We start from the raw sequence: 23604 nt of genomic DNA, 5'->3' as shown, positions 1-23604 counted from the left end.
AGAGGAGCAAGAGGTGCTTCGCTACTACCCCGGCACTACTTCAGCATAACAAAGTCGCACTCTTTGAGCATAATGCAGGATCATGCATATGCAGCATCAGATGGACAGAGATGGAATCCTTGTCATCAAGAAAGCGCAAAAGGGAATCAAAAAGGCAACGTGACTGGCGAATTAAAAAAACGAGGGTCAACATCGGGGTAGCCTTTCCCAGGTGGAGAGAGCTGCTGAAGGAGAAAGGTTTTAAAAAGGGACGCTGTGATGGGCCTGCCTGTCATTTTTTTCCCAACAGGCAGGCCAGGCTAATGCAATCACAGACCAGCTCCGCTGTCAGCAGCGCAGTGATGCGAGGAGAGGGATGGGGTGTGTGAGTTTGAGCCACTTGTCAGTTGTCAAAAGATAAGACGTGATTGGTTTGTTTCGATTTACACCCGCCCCAACAGTCCTACGTTTTAAACACAGCCAGCATAGATGAATTCAACGCAACGTCGCTCACTGCCGTAACAACGTCCACGCCCCCTTTTGGGTGAAAGTTTTCAACTCAACCCGGGAGAGACGCTAGTCACAATGCCGAAAAGTTGCCGAAAAGTTGCTGCGTTGTTCCCTGCACAGCAAACAATAAAAAAAAACAAAAACAATTGTGATCTTTGTTCCTGTATAGAGTGAAGAATGGGGAAAGAAGAAATATGTGGCTCACAGCCATCAAACGGCAGGGTAAAGATGGAAAGCTGTGGGATCACTACACCTAACATTACGTCTGTGGTAGGCACTTCATCACAGGTTAGTTGACTAACGTTAGCTAGCTAGCTAAAGTCAGTTGATCTCAACAATAACATGAGATGTTCAAAGCCAAGAAGTTAATTCTAATGAATGTTAAGTAATGAATCAACAGGACATGAACTGAATGATTAAATCGACAGGGTCTTTCGTCCACACAGAGGCTGGCAGCTGCACACACCTCCTATCATTTTCACTTTCTCGTCGTACCGAAGGCAATCAGGACCTCTTAAACTCTCTCCGTAGCATGTAGCCTGACTGGCCATTTCATCCGAAGGGGAAAGACTCAACCGATTTGTTTTTTATTTACACTTTGTGTTTGATGAGCTCTGCCGCCAGTCAAAATCCCATGTTTCTATCACCTATGATGTCACTGGCGCGCGACCTGTTGTAGTTCGTTGTAGTCCAGTTGAAGTCATGTATGGTGAGGAGGGGGTTTGTGTACTCGTGTCGCGTGTGTCTGTGTAGGAGCCTGAATGAATACTCCATGAAGTATCGGATTACATGGTTTCATCAATGTTATCATAGGTGTTTGGTACACACCGGCTACCGTTGTTGCAATACGTGTTTGAAACAGTGAGGCGCTAGAGTGCGCTATCTGTTTGAATGCAATATATGATTTCAGCGTTAGATGGGAGAAATTCTTACACACTGTGGCTTTAAGAATAAATAAAAACATGTAAACAAGAAAACTTGATTTAAGGTAAGGGACAGATAACCATATTAATGAAACCAAGAAAACATGAATCTAGTGTAAATTGTCTCCCATGTGCACAAATATAAAGCCATACTCTGTAGTATTGCTACATTTGCAGTCATTTGAATTCAGGTGGATGTTTTTTGCATACTTTGTGGTTTACAAACATTCTCAGTTAAACATAATAGTTCTGTATTTCTCTGTGATTTAAAATATTTGCTCTTAATGTGACAAATTTACTTTACAATGTCAAAACAAAACATTTACCTTAAGTCTAATGACAGTGTTCTCACAAAAGACAACCGCTCACTCTTTATTTTTGTATTTCTTTCTGACATTATTTCAATTCAAATCGTCATCAGCAGCTCCTGTTTAATTTTTTTGCCCGTTGTTTTTGTTTTGGAATTTCAAACTGCTTCTCAACAAGTTTGTGTTTCTTTTTGCTTTTTATCTCTCTGGCACTGTTAAGAAGATTTTACGAGTCCCATGGGGTTTCCATATCACACAGATGGAGTTTAAATCCAAGCAGAGGAAGCTGACTTCAAGAACCTAAGTCAGATGTGTGTTTTGCCGCTGCAGGTCTGCGTCATGGCCTGGGTCAGCTGACCTTCAGTGATGGGACGTGCTACACCGGACAGTTTGAGAACGGCCTCTTCAATGGCTGCGGGGTGCTGGTCTTCCCCGACGGCTCCAGGTCTGTAATTCGCTTCCTGCTAACCTGACCTTTGACCTTTAGAATCAAATCAAGTTTTAAATGATCAGAGAACTTGAGCTTTTGTTACAGTATACCTCCTCTGCTTTAAAAGAAAACAAAGAACCTCAGTAACCAAAGTAAGGACGAAAACATTAAGTACCTCTGACTCCATCTTAACCACAACATGGTTGAGTTTATCAAGATAAATGAGAAAAATTAGGGCATCCAGAGAAGAGTGTTTTGCGACCGGGAGAACCCGATGGACACGCTTAATGACATCAAATGATTTTGCACTTTAAATTTTACCATAAGTCAATTTATTATTGTGACCATCAGGAGTTGGGTCACTGAACTTTCTAAAACTGTGCTCTTCCAGCCCCTTTACATTTAATAATTGCTGTGCGGTTTTATGCAACGGGATCTTTCCATTCAGTTATTGGCGAAGTATTTCATGTAAGCCTTAAGTGTCATAATTAAGGAGCAAACTTTAGGTGCTTTGTGCAACTGGCCCCAGACATTCAGGAGGTTTTTACGGGGTTTTTACCCTTGCGACCCCTAACAGGATAAGCAGTTACAATTGTTATCTTACTATATCATGACGAAAACTCTGTCTGTGTGTGTCTGTTCCACATTTTTCTCCTCACTGACTTGGTCAATCCATGTGAAATTTGGCACAGTGGTAGAGGGTCATGGGAGGATGTGAATGAAGTAATATTACATCAATTGGCCAAAGGGGGGCGCTATAGCAACTGATTGAAATTGAATCTTTGAATGGGCATATCTCATGGCCCGTATGTCGTAGAGACATGAAACTTTGCACAGAGATGCCTCTCCTCATGAGGAACACATTTGCCTCAAGAACACATAACTTCCGCTTATATAGATTTTTCACCATTTTGAATTTTTTGAAAAACACTTCAAATGGATCTCTTCCTAGGAAGTTTGAGCAATCTGCATGAAACTGGGTGAACATAATCTAGGGACCAATATCTAAAGTTCCCTCTTGGCAAAAGTTGGAAAACTTACTAAAACTGAGCTTCTATAAGGCAATGAATATTGCGGAGGGCGTGGCTCATCACATAAAGGTGTATAACATCTCAAGGGTTTCACCCATCACCACGCAACTTTGTAGGCATATGACCACACATAATCTGAGGGGACCCCTCCATTATTGACCCCATCAAACAAAATGGGGGCGCTAGAGAGCTCATTTCTTATCTAGGCCTAACCGCCATATGGATTTTTACTAAACTTGGTAGATATGTAGAACAGGACGCCTCAAGGTGACTGGAGAAATTTAACTCTAATTGGCAACTGGGTGGCGCTATAACAACAGAAAAATGCTTCAAAATGGCTAAAATGCGACCGATCGCTGTGGCTCCCCCTGTGGACCAATGTTGTTGTTGTTTTCTAATTTTTGGTATGACTAAGTCATGGTATGGTATGCTGTACATAATCATGGAAACTGTCAGTGTGTCATTCTGTCAGTCAGTCATTTTGTCTGTCCCACATTTTTCTACTCACTGACGTGGTCAATCTATGTGAAACTGCACATAGGTATTGAGGACTGGCATAGGTAGAAGGTGACAAAGCTATCAGTGGGTATGGACTAGTAATGAATGAATTAATGAACTGTCTGCAGAGGTCTCATCGCCAAAACAAACGGACCCAGTGATTTAAATCTGGAGAAAAAAAAAACACTGAATAAAACATTTTCATGATTTAAAAAAATAGTGTTTTCCAACACTGCTCATCACAGAGGGGCTGTGAACAGGGGCTGACATGAAAACATAAAAATGTGGTTCTCTCCAGAGCCAGTGTTTGGTTTGTCTGCCCTGGTCACCTTGGACGAGAACTGGCTCCCTATATAGATATAATGAGCTCACTCATCATCATGAAAACACAACAATTCTTGTGATTATACATATTATATTCCATTTCTGCCAATTTATCCCCCTAAATCCTACACACTGCACCTTCAACAGCTCCAGAAAAGTTACAAGTATTAAGACAGAGATGGCGAGGGAAAGAAACTCACCACCATCTTTGACCCTTGATCCCACAGTGTGTATCTCAAGAAAGCATCTCTAACTTCTGAATTGTTTGAAAGCTTTAATCCCCTGAACATTCTGAATGTATTTTTGAAGTAGTTCTCGCTTGCTGTATTATTGGCTGTGGATCATTCCAGAGCAGACTGAAACATCTGCTACTTTTCTTCATTTAATTATGAAAAAAAAACAAGTCATTAAAGGATGTGGCTCCGTGACCCCAACAGATACAGAACACATTCCTCCCCCAATTCAGGTTCTGTTACTTTAGAGTTTTTCATTCTTTGTTTAGCAGAGGTGCGCTGTGCAGCTGAGGACATTTCAGTGTAGCCTGTTCAGGGCCATCTGTTGTGTTATTATGTGGGAAAAATTCTTCCAGGGCTTTGGAAACACTAAAACATGTTTTTTTTTAAAAAAAAAGGTGTTAAATGAATATTCAGCAGAAAACCTGTCCCTTGAATATCAAATAGGTTACTGTCCTTAGACTTGAAAGAGGGCTCTGAAAGAGGACAGCAGTGACAATGGATTCGGGTTAAGACTCATTTGAGAAAGGAGAGACTCTCTTGTTGAACTGTTGGTGTTTTGGGCACTAAATCAAAATTCCTTTATATCTGGGGAAAAGAGGTCAGAAGCAGGTGGTGGTTTTGCTGTGACTTACCCAAACCTATTGAATCAAGTAATTAATATTATGAAGCAGAAACATCCTGCTGATGTTTGAACTGTTTCACTGCTCTCTGGCAATTCACACTTTTGTCACGTTGAGGCTGTTTGACATTGAAGTAATAGAATCTTGTATTCCTGCTGTGTGTATTTAGAAAAGGCAGATTTCTCACAGTTCTTCCTCAGGTGTCTGTTAAACTGTGAAACTGAACGCTCTTTTTGTCAGCCTAGAAAATGTTGGCTCTGTACATTTTTGCAAACCACAGATACTTTACATTTTTTACATTTTATATGTATCATATCAACATTTCTAAAGTGGCACAGAACACGAGTTGACTTTAGCTCCTTTTGAAAAGGCAGTGTGTATTCAAGGCAAGAATTTCACGCCTCACTGTTTAGTATAAAATTTACAGTTGTGGAATGGAGGCACAGAGTTGTCTCACCTCTGAGCTGGAAAGAGAGGTAGTAACAGCGCCAAAATGGTGTCTGTTAAACAGGACAGCAAGCAAGACGGGATCATGGGCGGCAAGGGTGTGATGTTCTGACAACGTGCTAGGGCTTGTACAGTTTTTTGTGCCCTCAAATTCATTGTTTAATGTAGACGTGTGGCAGGTGCACTCAAACGTCAGAGTGATGCCATAGCGGCACGCACAGGTTCCCAAGAGCCTAATTTTCAGGCCTCAATGGCTGTGCCCTGAGATAAATCTTTCCCCTCATCTGTAAATATCAGTCTGTGGTAAATATAGAGAAGAAGTTGATCGTTTTAGTGCAGGGCTGCCAGAGCTTTACATCGGTCCCACGGACAATAGGCCTACACACAAACACCACCTGGAAGAAGATCAGCTCTGCACCTCAGATATCATTTAAATAGGCTATGGAATGGTGCTTGTTACGGTTGTGTAGCAACCTCAGACGCAACCTGCCGCCGCATTCTTGAAAGCTGCTTCTGTGATGCCTGGATGCTGTCTAACATCAGACACTGGAATGGATTGATGCCGCCGTCATTTTGTAAAATTGTGTAAAAATGCAAAGGCAGTGTGAAGAATGGACTTTGTAGTGGCTCTACAGCGCCTTGTCTGTATAAAAAGGGCTTTTGTCATCGGGAGGTGGAGGGGACGGTGGATGGCGTGACAGCAGACCACTGTTTGAGACTTACGTACAACAAACCAGTTGGTTTTTAGCGAGTCATACCTGTGTTTGCAGCCAATTTTTAGCCATCTAACATGGGTGTTTTTTACCGACCCGTTGCTGTTTTTCCACTGGGCATAGAGCTGCAAAAAGCGGTTCTTTTTCACCAAGCTGTGCCACCAAAATCGTGTTTTTCAAGCCCAAACATGATCTTTTCCTAACTATAACAAGTGGATTTTGTGCCTAAATCTAACCATTTTAATCAGAGTTGTTGAGACATAGTAGGGCTGCTCGATTATGGAAAAAATAATAATCACGATTATTTTGGTCAAAATTTAAAACACGACTATGCAAACGATTATGCGGCCCCGATGCGCGCTACAGAGAGCAAAGGAGAATTTTAAACGCGCATGTAGAGACAGAATTGACATGCCATCATGTAACACACACACACACACACACACACACACAGAACAGCCTCTCTCACTCTCCCGCTGCCATTTTCCGCACGCTGTTTTTGAAATCTTCCGTGATCATCTGCCCCTAGCATTACTCGTAGTTCACCTACAGTACAGGCCAAAAGTTTGGACACACCTTCTCATTCAATGCGTTTTCTTTATTTTCATGACTATTTACATTGTAGATTCTCACTGAAGGCATCAAAACTATGAATGAACACATGTGGAGTTATGTACTTAACAAAAAAAGGTGAAATAACTGAAAACATGTTTTATATTCTAGTTTCTTCAAAATAGCCACCCTTTGCTCTGATTACTGCTTTGCACACTCTTGGCATTCTCTCCATGAGCTTCAAGAGGTAGTCACCTGAAATGGTTTCCACTTCACAGGTGTGCCTTATCAGGGTTAATTAGTGGAATTTCTTGCTTTATCAATGGGGTTGGGACCATCAGTTGTGTTGTGCAGAAGTCAGGTTAATACACAGCCGACAGCCCTATTGGACAACTGTTAAAATTCATATTATGGCAAGAACCAATCAGCTAACTAAAGAAAAACGATTGGCCATCATTACTTTAAGAAATGAAGGTCAGTCAGTCCGGAAAATTGCAAAAACTTTAAATGTGTCCCCAAGTGGAGTCGCAAAAACCATCAAGCGCTACAATGAAACTGGCACACATGAGGACCGACCCAGGAAAGGAAGACCAAGAGTCACCTCTGCTTCTGAGGATAAGTTCATCCGAGTCACCAGCCTCAGAAATGGCAAGTTAACAGCAGCTCAGATCAGAGACCAGATGAATGCCACACAGAGTTCTAGCAGCAGACCCATCTCTAGAACAACTGTTAAGAGGAGACTGCGCCAATCAGGCCTTCATGGTCAAATAGCTGCTAGGAAACCACTGCTAAGGAGAGGCAACAAGCAGAAGAGATTTGTTTGGGCCAAGAAACACAAGGAATGGACATTAGACCAGTGGAAATCTGTGCTTTGGTCTGATGAGTCCAAATTTGAGATCTTTGGTTCCAACCGCCGTGTCTTTGTGAGACGCAGAAAAGGTGAACGGATGGATTCCACATGCCTGGTTCCCACTGTGAAGCATGGAGGAGGAGGTGTGATGATGTGGGGGTGTTTTGCTGGTGACACTGTTGGGGATTTATTCAAAATTGAAGGCACACTGAACCAGCATGGCTACCACAGCATCCTGCAGCGACATGCCATCCCATCCGGTTTGCGTTTAGTTGGACGATCATTTATTTTTCAACAGGACAATGACCCCAAACACACCTCCAGGCTGTGTAAGGGCTATTTGACCAAGAAGGAGAGTGATGGAGTGCTGCGGCAGATGACCTGGCCTCCACAGTCACCGGACCTGAACCCAATCCAGATGGTTTGGGGTGAGCTGGACCGCAGAGTGAAGGCAAAGGGGCCAACAAGTGCTAAACACCTCTGGGAACTCCTTCAAGACTGTTGGAAAACCATTTCAGGTGACTACCTCTTGAAGCTCATGGAGAGAATGCCAAGAGTGTGCAAAGCAGTAATCAGAGCAAAGGGTGGCTATTTTGAAGAAACTAGAATATAAAACATGTTTTCAGTTATTTCACCTTTTTTTGTTAAGTACATAACTCCACATGTGTTCATTCATAGTTTTGATGCCTTCAGTGAGAATCTACAATGTAAATAGTCATGAAAATAACGAAAACGCATTGAATGAGAAGGTGTGTCCAAACTTTTGGCCTGTACTGTACATGACTGGCTTGTGGAGTGAAAAGAGGAGAGGAGGGGAGGGGAGGGGGAGGTATTGCGCATGCGCTGCTTCCGGGTGCAATTGATTTGCAACACAAGACAACGAGAGTAAACTGACAAGAAGCGCATAATAGTTTTATGTCGATTATATTGTTTTCATAATCATTGAAAGTCCAAAACGTAATCTAGATTAAAATTCAATTAATCCAGCAGCCCTAAAACATATCTGCTACATCCTGGGTCACAACATTAAGTTTACCAATAAATCCCCATAAATTTGTGTTAGCTAGCTAGCTCTAAATCAAAGTAGTTAGATATCATTTACATACTATTGAAACAAATCGGAAACTAAGCTGTGTTGTTATTCCAAGTGTTCGGACATTCTTGTGAGCCACAATGAATCGCTTTGTAACGTTTTCGAGCAAGAGACTCCGACACATTGTCAGAAACCTCTGTCGAAAAGGAAGCTAAAGCACCTAGCCATGCTACAACTGCTGCTGACTTAGCAGCTAAAGGCAATTACAAACAAAAGAAGATCTGAAAATTTTCTGAGAATTATCTTACGTGCAATTCACTTTTGTAAAGCATATGTAGAAGGGGCTCCCTGCTGCATCTCTTCTCCTCAAACGTTGAAGAATTCTGTACTACATAATAATGTACAGATGTAACATGGTTTGCAGAAACAACAATGCCAACATTTCTTCTGTCAGTTAGCAGGAGAATATTGTTATGTCACAAACATGCACGATGTTGTGCTGCATCACATACATTATTGCCTGTGTTGTGATGTTGTTATCACTGTATTGTATCTTGAGTTAGTTGCACTTTAATTTCACATCCACCTCCCTTTGCTCATGCTCTGCAGTTTCTCTCAACTACAATTTACAGTTTCTAAACTTTTAGGCACGTGGTTCCGATGATGCACTGTAAGAAACTAAAAGAACAAACAAACAAACAAAAAACAAACAAGAAATCTGTTTTAGATTTCCTGTAAACTGAGTTTTGTTTCCCATCTCTCTGCTGCTGTTCCGAGTTTTAATGATTTGAGGAAAGCTTTGAAACCTCGGTGCACTTTAAACAGTCACAAATAGTTTTTGCCATCTTCCAATGTCATACCTCAAATTCCAAACATTCAAGGCCAATATTGCTACAGTGAAGCTGTCAAACCTCGATTATTAATGTCAATGTAAAAGCATTCCTCTTGCTTTTGAAAAATGTCACTCCTCGTCCTCCTCTCAGCTCTTCACTTTCATTCTTAAATTTCTGAAAATAACTGTAAGCATGCTCTATTGTAGCAATCCTAGGAATTTAAGATTTTTGTTCCTTGTATAAATGTGTTATTATGTGAATGTTTTTTAGATATGAAGGTGAATTTGTGCAGGGCAAATTTCAAGGCGCCGGCGTGTTTACTCGCTTCGATGGGATGAGATTCGAGGGCGAGTTTAAAAGTGGATGTGTGGACGGCTACGGTAAGACTTCACTACTCAACTCAGTCTTCTCAGAGGAGTCATTTTAAAGATACTCTGCACTGTTTTAATAGCTGTGTTGGAACATAACCTTGTCTTCTACCTAATTTTGAGGCACTTGTACTTTACTTGAGCATTTCCTTTTTCTGTCACTATGTCTACTTCACATTTCAGAGGCAAATATTGTACTTTTTACTCCACTGACCATCCATCTGACCATATTAGGTTACTTTAGAGAGTAGGATTATTAATACAATATAATCATGAAATTATGATGTGTTATTATGGATCAAGATAAAACTTTATTGATCCTCAGGGAAATTCACAAGATACCCAGCAGCATATTACGTGATGTTTCAGCTGGTAAAGGTGGGGCTTATTTTAATTAAAGTACATGAATGGGCCCTTCAGCATCATGAGCTCTTTTACTTTTGGTACTTAAAGTAGAATTTGATGCTATGTGGTTATGTTTAGGCAAAACAAACACTTGGTTACGGTTAGGAAATGATCGTGTTTTGGCTTGGGGGGCCAAATCCCTGCTGGAAAAAAGAACACGTTTGGTTTCCAACAGTTTTCTGCAGTGGTCTGCAACTTGGCAGGTGTCTCAACTAGGTGTTGGGACTCAATTAATCAAATATTAATCACAATCATGATTTTGGCTCCCCTCATTTAAATGAGCATAATTTACTGCATAAATGCGTGCTGTGCTCATAGAAAACTCTGAAGCACTTCTTAACCTAACAGCAGCCTGTTAAAAAAAGCTGCCACGCTGTCACGCACACACCCTGCAGCTGCAGCCTGTGAAGAACTTTCCTGATCGCTGTGACTGCAGACAAGCAAACTGAAAACCAGCTATTATCAACCATCCTCATCTGTTGTTTGGAAGTATTTCGGATTTTGAAGAGAACAAATTATCTGCAAAGAGTGCATGAGACTTGTGTCTGAACCGCAAAGCAATACAACCAACTTTTAAACCACCAAAAAAATTCATAAAGGCTGAGAAGAATAACGTCACTAACTTCACCTCTGAATGCTGCAACGCTGCAGGGCATCACCGTGACTGCTGTAAGAAACAATAATCAAATAAATAAAAAATACAGCGGTGTATCTGTAGGAGATGCCTGGAATTTAGGTAAAGAAGAAGAACGCTATTTTAAGTCCTGTTTTGATGCAAAGATTAGTGGTGACATTAGCAGGAATGTAGCACAACAACATGGAAGTAAAAGCAGTGCTCTGTTAATGTAAATGTGAAAGTGTAATAAAAATATTTTATCCCTTAAAACAATGAATAATTGGGATCGAAATACTGATAGAAATAATCGAGACTGCCTTTTGGGGTTATAATCTTGCAGCCCTACTCGGCCATCGACATTCCCTGCCACCTGTGAATGACAGAGTCAACTTAAAAACTACATCATTTTAGAAACATTTATCCACCTTATTCCTGAGGGGAACAGTGGAAGTAGCAGTAAGCTAGTTAGTCCCACAGACTGTCTGCAGTGAGTCCCAGTGGCTACTCTTGGTGGTTAACCGCCAACGCTGGTTCTTCTTGAAAGTAATTTGCCTTCAGTTTAGCAATCACTGATTTATTTTTAACAAATATCTAACTAATGTTAACTTAGCATTTTCTAAATGTTCTGGTACCTGTTGCGCTGTCTGTGTCTGTAACGACTTACAACCAGTCTAAGCTAAATTTTTGTCTTCAGCAACTGTGTGTTGAACATGTGACCAGAACAAAAAGGGATTGTTCCTGTTGCCAAAGGTACCGTTGATATGAGAAATAAAACCACAAGAGTTTCACGAGACATAAAGGAAAAGTATTCATCAGAATTTGCAGAAGAGAATGACACGTGGACTGACAGGTCTGTCACTCAATGTCAGTACATGATGTCCCTGTCTTTCCCCGTCTGACTTCATTCTCAACCTACATTAGAAAATAAACACAGTAACATACCGTGAAATAATTATTTAGACATTAGGGCTGAGAATGTGTTACTGATTTACCGTACTTCCTTTATATCATACAAAAAAAACTACTATGACTTTATATTACAGTTACTGAAGTCTGCTGCTAAATTCAGCATCACGTTTCGCTCAGAACAGTTTGAATAAATCAGAGGTTAAAAAAACGAGAACTGCGTCATTAACGCAGGTGAGCGGAGGATTAGCAGGGAAACATCACATTTATTCACTTTACATGGAGCTACTGTTAATACTGAATTATGTGTCAGTATCTCTCAATAAGTCATAAGAAATCATAAATTATCTTTAGAAGGAGCAGATGTTTACCTTAAGCTAGCTCGGGCCATGTTAAAGTTAACAATACTTTAACAGAGCAAGGCAAGCTAATTGCTAGCGTGCTAGGCTGAAATGGAAAAAAGAAAACAATGCTTTGAGATGACTGTCAGAGATGGCAGAGGTATGATCACATAATCCTGTCTGAGCTATAACAGGTGGTGTGTTCCACGTTTTATTTCCCAATTGCTCTTGGAAAGAAGAAAAGAGAACTGTAAACAAACTGTTACCATTGGAAATTAGTTACAGCTAGCACTAGAAGTTGCACCCATACTTCACGCAAGGTATCATGGGGGCTAGGAATAAGGTGGATATAATGCGTATTAAACATGCAAATGTAATGTATGCATGGTTTGCAGAAACGTACAGTGCCAACATTTTCTTCTGGCAACTGTGCTGATCTTCCACCATTATATTATAGTCAATTTTGAGTGCAGTAATGCAGATAATTATCCAATCATGTACAGTAAAAATGTTTAAGTTATAAAAGGCTTGTAGCAGAAAGATGATGCAGATTGAGGGTTATTTCTGTATCGTAATTTGGCACCTTTGACTTAGTAACTTGCTTTAATTTAATGTTTTGTTCAGTTTTATGCTTCTTTTAACTGCTTCAAGTTTGCTGCTTCTCACAAATGAAGGGAATACTTCATATCTGAGTTTTGAGACAGAGTTTTCGGTCTCACATCTTTACAGCATCTCTCACTCTCTTTGTTCTGATTCCAAATGTTTTAAATACTTTTTAATTATATTAAACAGTGAAACGTGTTAATTGTCTGGACTGGAGCCCCCCCCCCCCCCCGCCCCGTGTGCATCTAGGCTCTGAGTCTCGGGAGGTAATCAACACATCTTTATGTGTGTCACCGTGGCAACTGATTCATTTTTGTGCTTGTAGAAATAGAGATGGAACATATAGATTCCTTCGGGTTCCTGAGATCTAACAACCTGAAATCAGAGCCAGGCCAAGTGGTTGTTTTTAAAGGAAGGGCTCCATTCCTAAATGTTTTTTTATGCAGTTTTTAGTTGAACATTAACAAAAGTTCAGCCAACAGTTAACCCTTAACCATTATATGAAGGAAGCAATGAGTCAAACAGAAGACAGAAGATTAAGGTGATGAAACACAAACGAGAGTCTGAGTTTGAGTCTCAGCTTAGTTAATAATACAATATATTTTCAAACAAGGGAATTAACAAAGGATGGGGAGAGAGTTCACACAGCAGTGAGTGTTTACAGCATCAAGAAGGGTTAATACATTAAACCAAAACCTGCACAAATAAATATATATTAATAAAATCTTACTGCACACTTGATTGCCACAACTTAGTCTTTATATTTTCATTACTGAGGAAGATGGATGCAAAACATTCTGTGAAAATATTTTCAATCATGAGCACAATTCTGTGTTACTGTTGTGAATGTTTCTAAATCTGACCTGACCTGTCACCTGGGTCACTTTTTTAATCTATCTGCAGAATGTTCACTGTCAACATATGTAATGTGTTTTCTTTTATAGTATATAAAGTTTTATAGTTATGTTAAGGTAACTCAAAGAACTTGTGTAAAGTAAGGAAAGAATCATGGTCTTTGTTCAGTGTGGAAAAAGTCTTTGTATCATGTCTTAGGCTGCTTTCAGACCTCGAGTTGTGTTGCTTTGGTCTGAATCAGGGACTCATTTTGTCACAAAGTTGTATAACTGCCTAGAGTTGGTTCGTGTTCTCACGGCAGCATTTACAAGAGGACCAGATCAAATGCCTTGTGTGAGAAAGCTGCTCTTGATTGGTCAGAATTTCCATGTGGGAAAAATCCAGGAATTAAAGCAAACGTTGAAGAAGAGTACACTTGCAAGATAAATGTGACACTTTCTAATGTCACAATGGAGGGACAACTACGCAGGTTGATTTTAGCGCTGCTCATTGTGGACTATATTGCTGTCATTGTTCATTTTAGTCAAACCATACAGTTTGAAAACGAGGCGCGGCTCCAACTAGAAAACAATGTTTTGATGCATTGGATGTGCTGAATGTGCATATTAAGGCAGTACAGGAGGAGGTGCACATTAATAATCCTCCAGGACTGTAACATGCTCATGTTTAACACAAACAATGTGTCATGTGACTGCAGTTGCTTCAGATCCAGGTCGGAACACGTTCTCACCACAAACCAACCGCACCAGAGTTCCTTTGGAACCGGACTGAGACCACTTCTTGAAGAAGGCCTCAGTACGGTTGTTTTGGTGCACACCTGAGTGTGATTGCTGTGTTCACACCTGCCCAAACGAACCGCACTGAGGGGGCAAACACACTTGAGTTTGACTGAACCGAACCAAACAGGGCAGGTGTGAAAGCCTATGCTTCGAGACAGCAAAGACTTTTTCAATACAATACCATGATCTTTTCCTAAGCCTAGGAAATTGTGCAATATTTTGGGAAATAAATGTATTAGACAAATAAGATCAGTAGCACTCTTGTGTCTGTACAGTAAATATTACATAAAAAATAGTTGACACTGAGAGCAGCTGACGCAGCATACAAAACAAGAAAGTCTGCATAGGGTGGGGGGAAGGGTTTAAAAAAAACTAGACTTATCCAGTTGGTGTCACACATGTAACCAACAGACACCGCTGTTTTAAAGTAATGTTACGTAACTGACCTATGGTTGCCGCACACTGACATGACTTATGTGACGTATTTATGTTACGAAACAAATGTTCTTTTTACCACAAATCATTATCTGGGTAGTTTTGTTACCTAAATGAACCACAATGTGTTTCAGCTGTGCGTCACATAGATTCGCTAAATGGTGCCCTGTGTGTTGATATCAGACACAGAGGGGCGCAACAAAGCATCAGTATTTGACAACCTGGGAATGAGAAGGGGTTGGCACAGGGCTGTTACTTACACAGCCTTTAGAGTTTGTCTTATGTCCTGTGTGCTCTGATGAAATAAGTCACAAGGGGTCTGTCTGGTCCAGGAGTGCTGACGTTTTCGGACGGAGGCCCTGGTGGCGGCGGTGGCAGCCATGAGGGTCTGTTTGAGACCAGCCAGTTGATGAGGAGGGAGAACAGCCAGGGAGCCGTGCAGAGAGCGCAGGCAGCAGCCGCCAAGGCCCGAGCTCTGGCCATGTGACCTGGACTACATCACCCACAGTGCTCCACTACCAAGATAATCCTCCCCATCATCATCCTCTTGGTTTGAATAGCTGATAATGTTATTTATTAAGAGATTTCATTCTTTTCTACAGTTTTTTTCTCATTCACTTTCTTTGACTGCTGTAATTTAGCATGCAGTGGATTATTTTTTAAGATTTTGTATATTTTATTTTTCATTTCTGAAACGTGCAGTATTCCCTGGAGCAACATGAGTGACTCCAGTCAGCTGATATGTGTTCACTGGAGATAATTCTCTTTTATTGCGTCCCATTTGAAAGCCACTGATTTAGGATCAGCTGAGCCAAACACAGATCAACTGCTCAATCAACACACTGGTGCTAAATCTGCTTCAGGCTCAGCTAACCTGACAAAACACAACTCTGGATTCAAAAATGCATACAGACGTTTTCCAGTAAACACTGATTTGGTGATTTAAAAAAATCTGGGTTTAAACCTGAATACATGTGGTTAATTTAAGTTTAAAGCAGTTTAGGGGTTTGATTGCATTTTTACATCACCAGTTTGTATCTCTGTATTTTTAAATCTGTTCATCAGATCTGAATCTAACTTGATTCTATCTTGATTCTAATTAGGTTCAGCTTTTAACATGTTCAAGTAATTAAAGGTAAAAATAACTAAAACTCAAACAATCATTCAAGATCTGTAATTATCTTTTGTTACGTGAGAAGGAAGTTGTTTTTTTTCTAGCAGTCTTATTAATGTTTACAGCCTATAGATACAACCTGAAAATGAGATGAGCTGCAGAAAATGTTGATTGAAGGTGTCTGAAATAACAGCTGTAGCTTACCCTTTTAGTGCGCCTTATTAACAAGCTCCATGCAGCAACTTGTGGAGGTCCCAAAGTTAATAATCTTAACATATTGATATGACACACAAAAGAAGTAAAAAACAAATATGACTACTTAAATTGGAGTGACAATATGCGTGAGATTTAATTTCATTTAATTTCTAGTGAATTTTGGACTCTTTCTGTCTTTGAGGGACAAATAGACTCAGCTAAATTTACTTTCACTTGTAATCAAAATATATTTTAAAGGATCAGTGTGAAGGATTTAGTGGCGTCTAGTGGTGAGGATTGTAGACTGCAGCCAGCTGAAACTTCAGCCATGTGCCAAGTGTGAACTCAAGATTAGCGTTCATTGTTCAGGAGGTTTTACTGGGACCTGAATTATCGACAGAGGTCTCTTCCTCTCCAAAACAAACAGACCTGGTGATGCAAACTGGTAAAAACACTAAAGCCCCATCTACATGTACATAGATATTTGTAAAAAATTTATATTTTCTTCCACATTTTGGCCTCTTGTCCACACGCAAACAAAGTTTAGGTGTGTATTTGTATGGACATGTAAAACAGAGCATTAAGGAAACAATTATGTCATTATTTTAATTCGTATTTGGTCCACCTCAGCATCTGCGTTTAATTTATACTCCCTTTACGTACGAAAATAGATACGTCCATTTCAAATGTTGTAAACATCATTGCCCTCAAACTTCCATATGTCCTTTATGATGCCATAGATACAGCCAATAGATGGCACTAGAAGGCAGAGTCAAAAGTTTCAGACAACAGCAAATGTGGAGACAGTGGAAGAGGTCGTAATGTTGTACCTTTAAACAAAGGCAGTGTTGTAGATGGCAGAGGTTTGTGCAGCCATGTGACGTTACATCCCGACATGTGGACGGAGAATTCCTTCAGAACGAAATGAAGAAAGAGTACGGAAAGAAGACTCCGTATGTCTCTGTCTCCATATCTAATGCTGAGCATATATGAGCCCTTAAAGAAACAACAGTTTTGGGATAGGATCAGTCGGAGCAGATGGTGGGACACTAGAGTGGGATTATTGTTGATAAGGAGTGGAAGGAAAACTTTTGCATGTCCAGAGCATCACACGTGACTTTTGAGTAAACGGTAATGAGATCTCCAGTTTTGAAAAAGGCAACGTTAGCCTGTTTAGTGTCAAGATACACTGCTGAAGACAGCTAACGCCAGCAAGTGTTTGGAGTCGTTTTTGCGTTGTAGTATGGACAGAGATAATTTGTAAAGAAGTCTGTGTGGACAGAATTATTTTTTCAAGCGTAGGGGGGAAATATCAGTTTTAAAAAATATAGAAATACGTGCCTACGGGCCTAGATAAGGCAGTTTTATGTTAAAATTCAGAGTTTTCCCAACACTGTTCAGCTTGTTGCGCAGGGGCTGCTAACTACAGTGGCCTATCCAGAGCCAGTTTCAGTTTTGTCCACTCTGGGCTATTGTAGAAACATGGTGGTGCAATATGGCAGATTCCACGAACAAGTACCCGCTCCCTATGTAGAAACAAATAGCTAATTTTTAGGGAACAAAGGATGGTTGTTATTTTCAGGTGATTATACACACCATCTCCGTCAATATATTCCCCTAAATCCCACACACTTGACCTTTAACCTTCGAATTGCCAAATCAGTGTTTACTGGGTTTCCTGCCTTCCTCTTTAAAAAAGCATGTGTTCTGACATCTGACCTTATTGGTGCTCTACTGCAGAATTAAATACAAACTGTTTAACATAAGTTTGTGGAATGTCAGAGGGGTGTAGATCTTGGCTAAAGTAAATGTGAGCAGTGTCTTTTGTTGTTTTCTTTCACTCAGTGCCGTTACAGCTCAGTCTGATCACAGATCAGCGGGAACATCCCCCTCAGTGCCAACCACACAGTGCCAAGAGGCCGCAGCTGTTCCAGAATCAGTGGCTTGTCATAAGCTGAACAGCGGAGGGTAATGGGAAGCGTGACAGGCTGCAGTAATGTGTGCAATTTCTGTTCTGGAGGTGCAATTTGATAATAACGTGCAATTTGAGGCTGAAAGCAAGATTCCCCCTTCCAGCGGGTTTTACATTCGGAGATGAGAAGCCAGCTGCTTTGTCTGCAGGAGAGGCTTTGTGGGTCAAAGAGAGGCATGTCTGATGTGACAAATGACTCTCTGAACTAGAAGGGTTTCATTCCAAAAATTCATGCATTATTCTCCACATGAAATGTGATATTTTGCAAAAACACTTCCGTCTTGTAGGCAAAAGTATAAAGGTCATTTGTAATTGATATCAGGAATATATGATGTGCTTTACCTAAATGTCAGGATTTACCAAAACAAGACTTAATGATTATTTTGGATGGGGTTTTTTTTTGTGTGTGTGTGTGTGTGTGTGTTTGAAATGAAACTCTCGTCTGCTTTATGCAGCTTTTTTTTTTTTTAAATGTATTTTTCACATCTTTGATTAATGATGTCACTTTGGGTGTTAAGTGTTTGTGTTTGTGTATAAATCACCCAAAATCCCCCCACCATCCTCAGAGGAGGAAAAAAAGAAGAAGTGGAAGCTTCACTGTTATGAACTTCACAAAGCTTGTGATAAGCTCTAACTAACACATATTTCATGCGTGCGTCGTGCCTGCTGGGGATCAGCGTCTGTCTGTGTAATAAGACTGGTGTGTAGATGTGCCATATGTGTGTGTGCGTGTGTGTCGTTGTACTGTGGGTTGGTGGGTGGGTGGGATATTAAATGGGAAACGGAGTTAATTGTCGGTTATGTGATTATCTCCGAGTGCGATTAATTTAGGATGTGGTTTGGGGGGCTGATGTCTTCCCCGCTGACTGATTTGACAGCGACATTGAAAACTGAACTGATGGAGGCATCTCACACCTTTTAATTGGCTCTGGGACCCGAACAGAGACACTGTTAAATGGAGCTGACTGTTGCCTTTAGCTGAGGTGGCTTTCAGACTGGGGGGGGTGGGGGGTGGTGTTGGGGTGCAACACGCACTTCAGTAATCTGTCAGTCTTGGACACTGTGTCAGTACCAGGAAAAAAACTTGTGACTTTGTTTCATGTGATTGTTTTTTATAATATTGTTCTTTATTGAACAGAATGATCCCATGTTCCTTCACAGTTAAGGGATCATAAAACCCTTTAAACACACACCTTGAAATCTCAACTTGAAAAGTTGCCGTTTGATATTAACATAAAAGGTTTTCACTCAACAGCAGCCGTCGTCATGAGTAACACTGTTTGATTTCATGTTTCACTGTGATGTGAGGAGGGTGCAGTCAAAATCCACACTAAAACAGAATTCACTCATTTCCTTCCACCTCAGACAGTTCATCAAAACACTCAATCAATCAGCAACCCCAGGAGACAACCATCAAAAAGCCTCAAATTTAAATTTATACTAAAAGTGTCTTAGCAATGTTACACAACAGACCTGGGCTGTCTTCACACAAGTGTCCACTGTTGGCCAAATTATCAAAGATAATTGGAATAACTTATGAAATATCCTCAACTCAACCAATGTGAGCTTAAAGGAACAGTTACAGATTTTGGGCAACACACTTAGAGTTACCACGCTCATGAATACACAGTAAATGTAAAGCTGCAGCCAGCAGGCGATGAGCTCAGCTTAGCATGAAGACTGACAACACGGGGAATCAAGCAACCTAGCTCTTCATGCTAAGCTAAGCTGACATCATCGCCTACAGGCCTGAGTAACATTGATCTTCTAATCTAGCTCTCAGCAAATGAGCAAATAAGTGTATTTCCCCAAATGTTGAACTTAAGGCATTGGTTCCCAACTGGTCCAGCCACAGGGTCCAGATTTCTCCTTAGTCATGAGTTCAAGGTCCACAAAGTTTAATATGTTCAGCGCCATACTTGCGTTTGGCCATGTCGTCGAGCTAGTTTGCGGTCTCTGTTAAGTAGCTGTCTGTTTTCACTCACTCTACAACAGGAAACGGCACTTCACAATAAAAGTTTGGGCTAGAAATTCACTGTACTTCAAAAATAAAATGTGGTTTTTTTTTTTACAAACTTAACACATTCTTGAGTCACTTGCGGTCCGTGCAGAATGGACCCATGACCCACTTTTGGAATGCAATCCACCAGTTGGGAACCACTGCTTTAAGGGAACAGTCTTGTTGTCTTACCCCACGTCGGATCAAAAGACGGATCAGTTTTATTTTGGTGGAAAGCTGAACTTTAAAAAAAAAAAAAAAAAACAGTTACACTAGCAGTTTCCTCCTGTTTCCAGGTTTTGTGGTAAGCTAACGCTGGCCTTACACCAAGAAACTTTTCAAGCGATTTCACTGTCACGGACAAACTTCCAGTGACACTACATTGCAAGAGCACCGTCACTGCATCCTTGGCTCAGTGCTGCTTGTAGCAGAAAGATAATCAGTGATCCAAGACTATTCTCGAGCGCTGACATAGCGCCTTGGAGATAGCTCTTGCTACGCAAGTCTAGCTGTAAGGTGGTCATAAGACTCTGTCCAAGCTGTCTGTTAACTCAGTCTGTTTCTCGTTGAACGTTTTGATCAAATCAATCATGTTTATTAAAATCTGAAGTTCTTAGTCTTGGCTCATGCAAATACTGAAGTTCAAAGATGTGAACATTGTCAACAACCAACAGCTGCGCTCTCTCCAGCACCAAACAGGAAACCAGGTAGACGGTAAACATGGAGAGCCTGGGAGGTGTGAGAACGTTAAAAAAGGGCCCGTCCCAATACCCCCCCCCAGCCCTACCTCTTGGCCCTACACCTAGATTTGCACGTTCCCACGAAGGGTAGGGGTGTCCCAATTCCTTTTTGCGTGTAGGGGTAGGGGGCATAACGAGGGGTAGTGGGTATGAAACTAGCCCTTCGGAGCGAGGGATTTCAGATGCTGACTTGCCAGCAAGGGGTAGACGTCGCCATGGCTACCACCGAGCAAGAGACTTGGAAAAAAGTTCATACATAGTTAATGTTACCGTCGTCAGGTTGTTTGTTAGCTAGCCAGTATGCACTATCTGGCATTTGTCATCTGTCCTGCTCTGCAAAATTGTTGGATTTTTCACATTACGATAACACGCCAGCTAGTATAACTACGCTGCCTCGTAATGTTAGCTGGTTAGCTAGCTAGCAGAAGTCGTCTGTTGTTCATCAAACGAAGCATGATGAATATAGCAAACGCGATCGGTAGGACTAACTCAACCAAAGACTCCACTGTAGATACCGGCTGGAAATGTAGATGGCTCACGGCTTCCTGTTAAAAATAGTTACGTATGCGTGAACGTAACCGACGAAGTGACGTAGTGACTGGTGTCCCAATTCCTTGAGAAAGATTTCAACCCCTACCCCACGTTGCTTCATTTCGAGGGCCAAGGGGTAGTGGGCCAGGGCTAGGGGTAGGGGTAGGGGTAGAGCCAAGGGCTATGGGCCAAAGTCTTGGTTCTCTTGGACTGGTGGCGTTGTGGAGTGAACAAGAGGCGGTTTTTAATTCTGTGTGTATCTGATCCACCAACCGGCACTTAATTTAGTGAGAAATCCTAACTTTTGAAAACGGTCGTCTCCCATTCCAACAGTCTCCTCCCACTAGAATAGCGTAGCTAACCAACACAAGCTAGTAGCTCGTTGAGGTGACAAAGACCAAAAATGTAAAGTTTGTACACCAATACAGTTTATCTTTATTGATGCCGAATTGACAAGAATACTGTCGACATATGACACCTTTAATTTTGTATTTCTAGAGTTTGTGTTTCCGAGACACAAAAGGAATTTTTAATATGTCTTATTTCTTAAAGGGAGTTTGGTGTAATATTTTCCACCAGGAGCAGGATGGGACATAATCTCAAAAGGAATCTTGTTGTAGTCTTGCAAATAGTGACGCTGCAAGGTCCCCAGTCTTTGCAAAATCTTATAGTGTGTGACTAAAAACTCACATTGTCTTTAGATTTGAGAAGGTGTCAGACTTTAGTCTTTAAAAGTATTTTCAAAGCCTTCAAATGTATGGTAGGCATAAGCTAGGCACCTCTTGGACCTATAAAATTGGTGTCAATCTTTGTATCTGACTCGGGGTAAAACAACAGTAAAGTGTCTTTCTAAAATGTCAGACTGTTCCTTTGAGTTTAAACAAATGTACATAACTGTACAGAAAGGATGCTAACATACGGACAGTATTTGGCTCCTGTTTGGATCACCCAACATAAATATTTTAAAAAAGATAAAATTCAGGAGGTAATTATTTGCTTAAAAAAAATGAAAAACTCTTTTTGTGAATATTCTGTTTTAGAGGTGATTTCAAACAATCCGAGGAGACTTGATGCCTTTTAAATGGGATATTTTAACAAAACAAATCCTGATTTTTCTTCTTCGTTGAGGCTATGACTGTTTATTCTGCACCTGAACTCTGTTGTTGTTGATGTTGTTGTTTTTCTCTAACAATCTTAATCTTTTGAATGTAAAATTAGATTTTTTTCCCTCCGTGTTTTTCAAGAGGCAAAGAGAAAATGTTTACTTGTGTCACTTATTCTACACACGTGAGGACTGCAGATGTAATCAGTGTCGTTATTTCCATTCGTTCCGCAGTGTTCACCTCTCACACACTCTTTCACACACACACACACACACACACACACACACACACACATACACACTCTAACGCGGTGTACCAGCCTGATGTTTGGCACAAACAAAACCAAACCCATTACTATAATCACCACTATAATGAGAAAATAAGGAAAGAGCATTCCATGTCTCTGTAATTGTTGTTCAACAAGTGAGAGAATCGAGACTGGAAATGGAAAAAAAAAAAAAAAAAAAAAAAAGAACGACACAGAGGTAGTTTAACAAGTGCCTGAACAAAAACCTTCTTCTACTGTGCTTTGAATACTTTGAATACTGTTTTATTGACTTTTTCTTGAGTGTCACAGTTTGGGTTTTTTTAAGCTGTTGTGTTTTCTCTGCTTGATGAAGTATGAGAGGCAGTGTGGGGGCAGAGGCCAGCGGTTGATCAGTGTATGTATCCCACTCAGATTGAGATTATAGCCTGATGACTAATGACACGACCGACTCCCTGCCTTCATCTCCTTTGGGTTCAGTTTTTGGCAGAAAAGCTGAATGCAAATATCTGGAACACGGAAAGTAAAACACTAGATGTAAGAACATTTACATAGAAGCTTTTAAGACGTTAAAATTATTCAGGAAATATAGAAGGATAAGAAATGGTTCAGGTCCCACATTATCCGGCTGTTGCAGTTTTATTTTAAATGCACCATGACTCCCAAATTAAAAGAAAACAAAAAGTGAGACAGTGTAGAGGCTTTGGAGGCCTGTGCTACAAACTGTGAATATAGGGTTTGGACCAGGCAGGGAGGGTCTACTGAATGACACTATTGCATTATGGGAATTGTAGGATCCTAACATGGAGGCTAACACGTGCTACAGACTAGAAGTCAGGATATTCTGCTGTATTAATTTTGACCATAAGTTTTAAATCTGTCTCTTGGCCTGTCCTCCATCTGTACAGAAGTACAAACCTGAATTCACCGGTTTAAAAGGGATATTGGTGAAGCCATTAAAAGACTGATTAAGTGTCGCACAGTACTGAACTCTGATTGGCTGATAGAAGCAGCTCTGCAAGCTCAAATGAGGCAAACCCAACAAGTCCTTTAACCCGTACGACCACAGAAGATGTTTGTTCCTACTCCT

General features: G+C 40.7%; 1 protein-coding gene across 4 annotated transcripts in view; it reads left to right on the top strand.

The window, feature by feature from the left end:
- LOC117255227 (MORN repeat-containing protein 4-like) overlaps positions 1-22629 on the top strand; it is a 38953-nt gene extending 16324 nt beyond the window's left edge. For all 4 annotated transcript variants that reach the window (XM_033623912.2, XM_033623913.2, XM_033623914.2 and 1 more), the window contains 3 exons: positions 2051-2165; positions 9558-9667; positions 14928-22629. In XM_033623912.2, coding sequence (XP_033479803.1) covers positions 2051-2165; positions 9558-9667; positions 14928-15082 — 380 coding nt within the window. In that variant the 3' untranslated portion in view covers positions 15083-22629. The remainder of the gene's footprint in view (positions 1-2050; positions 2166-9557; positions 9668-14927) is intronic.
- Positions 22630-23604: the final 975 nt, after the last annotated feature.

The sequence above is a fragment of the Epinephelus lanceolatus genome, chromosome 3 (genome assembly GCF_041903045.1).
Source record: "Epinephelus lanceolatus isolate andai-2023 chromosome 3, ASM4190304v1, whole genome shotgun sequence".
NCBI lineage: Eukaryota > Metazoa > Chordata > Actinopteri > Perciformes > Serranidae > Epinephelus > Epinephelus lanceolatus.
Note: the sequence above shows the minus strand (reverse complement) of the source record. Positions and strands in the feature narration are given on the sequence as shown.